The sequence below is a fragment of the Mus caroli genome, chromosome 5 (assembly GCF_900094665.2).
Source record: "Mus caroli chromosome 5, CAROLI_EIJ_v1.1, whole genome shotgun sequence".
Lineage (NCBI taxonomy): Eukaryota > Metazoa > Chordata > Mammalia > Rodentia > Muridae > Mus > Mus caroli.
The window spans coordinates 96610269-96618317 of record NC_034574.1 but is presented as its reverse complement, the minus strand read 5'-3'; the positions used below and the strand labels follow the sequence as shown (position 1 = coordinate 96618317).

At 47.3% G+C, this 8049-nt stretch overlaps 1 protein-coding gene across 4 annotated transcripts in view; it reads right to left on the bottom strand.

The window, feature by feature from the left end:
* Nucleotides 1-8049, bottom strand: part of Aff1 (AF4/FMR2 family member 1) — a 162884-nt gene that overhangs the window by 67640 nt on the left and 87195 nt on the right. For all 4 annotated transcript variants that reach the window (XM_029478020.1, XM_029478021.1, XM_021162208.2 and 1 more), the window contains 2 exons: nt 2551-2671; nt 1283-2146 (listed from right to left, as the gene is read on the bottom strand). In XM_029478020.1, coding sequence (XP_029333880.1) covers nt 1283-2146; nt 2551-2671 — 985 coding nt within the window. The remainder of the gene's footprint in view (nt 1-1282; nt 2147-2550; nt 2672-8049) is intronic.

The following is an 8049-nucleotide window of genomic DNA, read 5'->3' as shown; positions in this document are numbered from 1 at the left end:
TCACTTTGTAGACCAGGCTGGCCTCGAACTCAGAAATCCGCCTGCCTCTGCCTCCCAAGTGCTGGGATTAAAGGCGTGCGCCACCACGCCCGGCTCTAAAGCACCTTTTACCTGACGTGCTTACCTGTATTCTATCAGGTATTGAACTTAAAAGTTTTTGTTTTGTTTTGTCTCTCCACGTAGCTCTGGGGATGGTGATCCGCTGCCCCTTGATACATGGGGTGGACAGGATTAAGGAAGGCATGGGGTGTCAACCTCAGGCTTTCTCACACGCACACAGGACCTGCACCCCTACACACAATCTCTCATTGCACTCCTACTCCCCACATGCATATGCACACACACGTGCATACAGTAATGCACATATCCCATCTACAAATACAGACACCAATAAGATAAAATGTTATTTTCCAGACATTACATAAAACTGTAGCTTGGTGACCTTTGAGCAAATTAGAATGCCTATGCAAACAGAAACTCCCTCTACAGAGATAGGTAAGCATTAGATTCACTTCTAAATTAAATTGAATTCATAGTCTAAATTCAGGCCTGGCTAACTGGAAGTCCGAGGTGGGAGGATTCAGGATAATTACTGTCTACACTTAACAATAAGGTAAGAGGACCCAGCCCCCAACAAACATCACTTCCAATGAACTAGTAACCTCTCCAAAGTGTTGTATGTGTGCTCATGAATGCACATGTGTACATACGTGTGTACCGCCAATCTTTTTAATCACTGTTGGTACGTGTGTGTGCAAATTCCTGCTCAGTCTGTTTATATGTATACATCTTTAGATCAAGAGAAAAACTCTTCTACTCCTGTGACAATTATTGATAGCCTTGTGTGTGGGAAGAATTGGGGTTCACATACTATCACTGAAATTTGAAATTGGTAGTGATTTCTCTAAATGTCAAGATTAGGGAAGCTGGCCGGTAGTGGTACACGCCTTTAATCCCAGCACTCGGGAAGCAGAGGCAGGTGGATCTCTGTGAGTTCAAGGTTAGCCTGGTCTACAGAGTGAGGTCCAGGACAGCCAAGGCTACACAGAGAAACCCTGTCTTGAAAAAACAAAGATTAGGGCCTGGAGAGCTGGCTGATTTTCCAGAGAAGTTGGACTCAATTCTTAGCATCTACACAGTTACAACAATGTTTAAGTCTAGTTTTAGAGGATAAACACCCTCTTCTGGCCATGCATGCACAGGGTGGGCAGGCATACACACAATATACCCGAGTACATTTAAAAGGAAAAAGAGAAAAAAACCCTCACGAAATCCCACTTACCTCTACCGACTGCGAGGGCATCCTTAGTCTGGTGAGCTTGGCTTTGGCAGGCACTTTCAGGTCTGGTTTCTCAAAGCTTTGCTGACCATAGTCCTCCAGTGGCGGCTTCAGCTCGGGGGACTCACTGGGAGCCTGATCCTGACCGTCCATGGGACGGACATATGCCGTGGGCTTCTGCTGCATTGCAGCACTTTTTGAGGGAAGAGGAGGGGGTGGAAATGTCTGGCAAGGTGGCTGAGGAGGGGCTGCTCCAAGGCTGGTAACTGCCACCAAACTGTCATGAGGAGTCTCTTTATCTTGGGCCTTCGCCACTAAGTCCTTGGAAGACTTGGCCACACAGCAGCTTTTACTGCTAACGCCACTGCTGTGAGCCTTGCTGGTTCCCTGCAGCCTGGAATGTACAGGTGATAGAGGGGGCACAGGGGATGGCAAAGAGGTGATCAAGGGTGAGAGCTTCCTCTCGGGAGCAGAGGAAGCGTCTCCTTCAGCTCTTCGGTCACACTTTCTGGAACAATGTCCCTGACTGAGGTGGTCTTGAGTCAGACGTGGGCCATCATAGATTTTGGCGTGGAGACTTGGCTCCATCCTTGGCTGTGCCATCTTTGGACTGTGGCTAATGTTACCAACAGAACGGGATCCAGGAGCAGAAGTGTGGATAGGCTGGTGGTAGACATGTGTGCGGAGGGAGCTGGATGCAGCCCCGTTCCCCCTGTCATGACCTAAGGGATATCTGGGCTTCCCCGGCCTGTCTTCAGAGCCATCCAGGCGGTGGGGGTGGGACTTGCTGCTCAGGAACTCCTTCATCTCTTCATAGTCACCTAGCATGGTCTGTATCCGACTTGACAGCTCATCGCCTTTTGCAGTCTAAAAAAACAGAGACAGCAGACTCGGGAACAAATCTAAGCAGAGCAATAATAAATTGATATGATTATATTTACATAATTTAAATAATTAATAAGTTATTATGTAGCGTCAGTGAGGAAAAAACCCCTCCACTCAGTATGGAAAGCAATGCTAACCCACTTCCCCTGCCGGCCATGGACATGCTTTACAGAAGGCTAACATTACAAAAGAAAGCCACATGCTTTGGTAATTCTGACTAACAGTGTTCAAAGAGTTTTCAGATTTTGTTTTCAAAAACAACCTCTGGGATAAGTTATTTTCTCACTCATGACCCCTGACTGAACTCAGTTGAATGGAATGATTTTATCACCAGGTTTAATATTTTAACAGGCCAGACCATCTTCTCTCACCCGCACTGTAAGTACCTTGTAAGGCTCTGGAAACAGCGGAGCCTTCTCGGGAAACGCCTCCTTCTCCTGGTGAGCTTCCTGGTTGCGTCTTTCCTTCTCTTTGATTCGAAGCAGGTTTCTATCTTCATTGTACAAGCTTTTTTCAAAGGGCACAGAAGAAAAAAAGGTCATCAGTATCCAAGTTTGGTTGTGCGCGCACGCACACACACACACACACACACACACACACACACACACACACACACGAGTGTGGGAGGAAGCTAGAATTGGGCCGGGAAGAAGTACAGGCAGGGGTGTAATTACAGAAGGTGCACTGGGATCAGCAGCGAGGGTGCATGCTGCTCTTGCATAGGGCCTGAGTTCCGGGCCCAGGACATATTGTCCGGCAGCTCACAGCTCACACCTGCAAGTCTAGCTCCAAATCTAACACCTTTTCTGGCCTTAGTGGGCATCTCTGTGTGTGTGTGTGTGTGTGTGTGTGTGCAGGAGAGGAAAAAGTGGAGAGGAAAAGTGGGTGGAAAATGCAAATCACACTGGGCCAGGGGTTGACACCAGGGATCCAACAACTGAGGCAGAAACAGGAAGACGGCATGCGTTCAAGACAATCCTCGTCTACAGACAAAAGCCAAAATGTCACCAAACACCCAAAACACCACTTACTTCATTCCCCATTCAGGATACCTTAGCATATAAACTTGGAAAGTTGGTTTTTTACTTATTTCACATATAAAGGATGAACAATCAATTCTAGAAGTCAGTTCTATATACCAGGAGTACCACACAATCCAATTTACAATGATGTATCCTACATCATTGGCTGTAGTGTCAAACTAGTTAAAATGTACTCATTGATAGGCAAACCAGAGACTAGTTCTGGAAGAGAGCTGCTTTCAGCCCCAGCCAGGCCTGCACCGCTGTGAGTAACCTAACCTGCTCCCTACAGACCCTCCGCTGTGATCTACAGTGAATAATGGAAATAAAGAAATTATACACACGGGAAGGGGGTACTTCACAGATCTACTTCTGGGGATCTACTAAGAACACCCCCTCCCCGCCCCCCCCCCACCACCATTGTTTTTAAACACTCTAGCCTTGACTTCTGTGAGTTTGAGACCTGTGTGCTCTGACACAGAGTTCCAGGGCAGCCAGGACTACACCTACAGACCGTATCTTAAAAGCACACAAGACCAAAAATAAAATTAAAAAAAAGGCAGAGAAAAAAACAACAACAACAACTAGACCTTGCTGATGCCAAGAGTGTGGAAGACAAAAGGGAAGGCTGCAGGCATAGGCTAGTCAGGGCTACAACGAGAACCTGTCTCCACACCTCTTCATCCCCAAATCCAGAGCTCAGTCCCACTGTGAACAGCCCCTGCCTGTCTCAGAAAGAGGAGACCTTTGAGTAGTAAAGCCAGGGCTGTGAGTGGTAGCCCTGCAACCAACAGGCTGTTTGATCCCTCGTTCACTTTCCACATTAATTGCACGCTCGAGTATCTTTAAGCAAAGTAATCCTATGTAAAGTACCAACATCCCTAAGGCCAGATCAGCACCAGTCAGGAGTCTACACTCTCCTAAGGCTTTTCAGCCTACACTAATGATAATGACTCCAGAAGTAACCACGAAAGCCCAGGCAGGTAAGACTCAAACAGAGAGCCTCGCACAGGAAAAATTGTATTAAATGAAGAACTCTGGGTAATTAATCAGAAGACCAGGTGTGGGGGTGCACGCCCTTAATCCCAGCATTTAGGAGGCAGAGATAAGGAGATCTCTGAATTCCAGGACAGCTACACAGAGAAACCTGGTCCCGAAATACATTAAAAGTAATAAGAAATTCATACTGAACTTGTATTGGCAAACACATGTGATACTGGGACAGTCTTGAGGCAAACTTCCAGTAACTGTAACTGACTGTCGCTGGAAGAGACACCTGTGGCTGTTGCTGTCTGATGAGTCCTGGTCTAGACTGGGAGACTCATCTACTGTGTGGTCTCTTTCACCACAGCAGAGGGCTAAGCAACCAGTTCCCAGGTGCCTTTTGGTTCTGTGTACTTACAGGCATTTGTCAACTGCACCCACCAGGCAGGCTCCAAGTTCACTCACTACAAATCTGCAATAGCTGAGGTGTTCTTGCTGAGAAGGCCCTAGGCAATACATCCCCCCCACCACCACCACCACCCAGAAATTGTTTCTTAGTCCTTTTGAAATCTAGAGCAAGGTAAATGTCAAAGCAAAGCAGTGGCACCATCCGCAGGGTAGATGGAGCTGGCTGCTTTAATCCAAGCACTGGGCAAGATAGGAAAAGACAGGCACTCAGATGTGCACATTGTGGGGGGCACACAGTTACAGTGCACATGTAGGGCAGAGCTTTGCAGAGCCTGACCGTTCCACGAGTGCACACTAGGATGTGGGGGCATCGTGTGTGATCTGGGCTCTGGGAATCAAACTCTGGTTGCCAGGTTGGCTCGGCAATCACCTTACCTGCTAAGCCATGTCAAGAGCCTGGATGAACTTCCAAATGAGGGGATCCTCCCCCGCCCCCCCCCAACCCAACCCGGAAGCCAGCAAAGGTCTTATTGATTCTCACTCTGTAATTACCGCTAAATAATTACAAGTTAACTACAGCTTTAATTAAAGGCAACTACCTCCCCGGGAGAAGCAACAGATTTTCACACTCTTGCACACTCAGGTTAACACCACACTGATATCCAAAAAGCCTTGCTGGGGGGCGACAGCACTCCTGGGTGTTTAAGAGTAGGGCAAAGGCCTTGTTAAGGCAGATTACAGAGCCCAGGAAGGCCCCATGGAAACAGGGAAGGACCTTACAGAGGACCAGCTGCCCCGGCCACCATGCTGTTCCTCAGTCAGCACTGTCCTGAGTGCCTCACACACTCTCTCTCTCTCTCTCTCTCTCTCTCTCTCTCTCTCATTTTCATTCAGACCTGAAAAAGTATAATTTCTTTAAAGACCCATTTTCCAAGTTAGAAAAAAAAATGAGGCTCAAAGACTGACTGACTGTCTCACAAAGCCCTGGAAATCCAAGCCTGGTTGGTAATGAAGCCTTCCGCTGCCAGTCGCTGGGCTGAGTTACACGGGGCAGTGATGACTAAGGTGTGGTGGCTGTTAATCACTCCTATTTCCTTCGTTTCGAGGAGGTGCAGGGCAACCCAGGTATTATCCCTACCAGCAGAACGATCTTGGAACCACAGAACGCATGACTGGTTCGACTGATTCCACAAAGCCCTTACAGGAAGCTCCTTGAGAGGGGCCTCAACAGGCGCTTGCTCTTCCATTTTCTAAACACTGAGCTGCATACAATCCTTCTTTAGATCCTTGTTAAATTTGACACACTTGGGGTCCCTGATCCCACAGTAAGCTCTGGACTCACAGGTCATCTCTCATACACTAAAGACATCCACAGACAGGGACAACACTCAGTAAACACAATCGGGCATCCTGATACTCTGCATCCTGGAGAGGCAACAACAGAACACAAGGATATCTACATCAAGCCCCCCCTGCCTCCAGAATACATGCAAAAGTTCATGACTCTTGCTCCTACTGACTGTAAAGGGCAAGGAGGCTACTTTTGCCTTGGTATTAATGATCACATACTCATGGTTGAGAAAGGGGGACATAGAATGTTTTGGGGCAGGGTGGGGGTGGGGTGGAGAGAAACAAATAAAGACAAAATTAAGTCTTCAGAACCTTGAGCTGCCCTGTGTTTATTTAAACAACACCTGGACAGATACCATGTGTCGACATTTTTCATAAAACCAATATGTGAAAAGTTTCCAAGCTATTGGGTGCTAGGAAGGGAAACAAGGGCAGAAGACAAGTGTAAGTCAGGCGCTGCCAGGACCCTTGAGAGAGAGAGAGAGCACTCATGCTCCAAAGCACAGAACACCACACGGCAGAATAAGCACAAGTCAGCCGAGCTGGACTACAAACGCACACTCTCACTGTCAGAACTCCCCACAGGAACCCGGGTAAAAATAAAAAAATCCGAATGAACCTCTAGAAACATAAAACACACAGGGTGTGTGTGCTCACTTTCAGAGAGGTGGTGAAAATCCTGAAAAATTCAGCTCCAGTTCCTCACCCCTTCAGAATATGGTGATTAAGTCAGCCCCATGCTGGGCCTGTCAGGGTGCATTTACTCAAAGGCTTCTCCTTGGGGGATGGAATGTGTCACAGAGGAGTTAAAGTACTGAGAAAACCCAACTCTGTAGGCATGGGGGCGGGGATCCTCTCTTCTTCCTTACCACTAATGAGCGAAGCAGTCAAAGAGGCTGGGGGCTGGGGGAGCGGGGAGAGATGAGGAAGGCCTCAAGCCACACAAAGGCCCAAGCTGGGCTGGAGACATGGGGCAGCATGCTGTGGGAAGGTCCACCTGAAGAGCCTTCTCCCAGGCCAGAGCTCAGAGCTCACAAGCCTTGCCACTAAACTAGGTTAGTCAATCGGGAATGCTGAATGCCATTCACGCTCCCATGGCAACCCAGGGCCCACGGGGCTGCCTGTGAACAGCTGACTACCCATTTATCACCCCTGACTGCTCACTCCCTGTATGCCTTTCTCTCAAAGATGTCACCAGCTCCCTCTAGAATTAATGCTCAAAGTTTTAACTCTCCTATGGAGAGTACGTGGGAGTATCTTCTTTCAGGCGTCTCTCCTTGTAGCCAGAGAAGGAGAAAATCAACCCACTGGGTTCTGACTCACTGCTTCAGCTCTTTGCCGTCCTGCCCTGACCATACAAAACAACTTATAAGACTCACGGCTTCCAGCCACCCTGCCTTACGAAATAGGGTCCCTGTGTCACAAGTGGATAGAAGTGAAGGAACGGGATCAGCGGCTTCTGTCACGTGACTTTAGAGCACTGGGAACGGTTCTGCCTGGCTTACATTTGTCTTCTGTCCTTTGTTTCCATTCCAAAAGCTTGGGAGCTTTTTTTTTTTTTTAAACACATTGACTTTAGGAAAAACTGTCACCGAATTTTAAAGTACATTAGTTTGCCATTAAACTGTATCACTCCCAATGCTGTTTACAGAGGACAGCTCCATGTTTTGTAGACAAAAATAAATGTTGTTTCCAAACACAAGAGACTACTCCCCACCCCCCCTTTTTCCATGTGTATGAAAAGAATGTGCAAGAGGCTTTCTCATAATAAAAATCACTCAGCTAAAACTTCCAGTCTTAATACCTCTCCCTTAACCTAAAACACACTACAAACAACAAGCTGAATCAAGGGAGACTTGGTCCCCAAACACACTCAAACTGACATTTAAAAAAGCAATCCGGCGCCCCTCCAGAAGACAACAATGATTCTATCAGCTGTATTCCTGGGGCTAAACCAGGGATCATCTGTGTTAGGTAGGACCCCACACCCACCTTCACACAATTTAAATCAGCCTTGAAAACTGCTCAGGGAACCTCCTGCCCACTCTCTCTCCTCTGAGAGTAACTACACTCGATAAAGAAATTTAAATTCTTTTTTTTTTTTTTTTTTTTTTTTTTTTT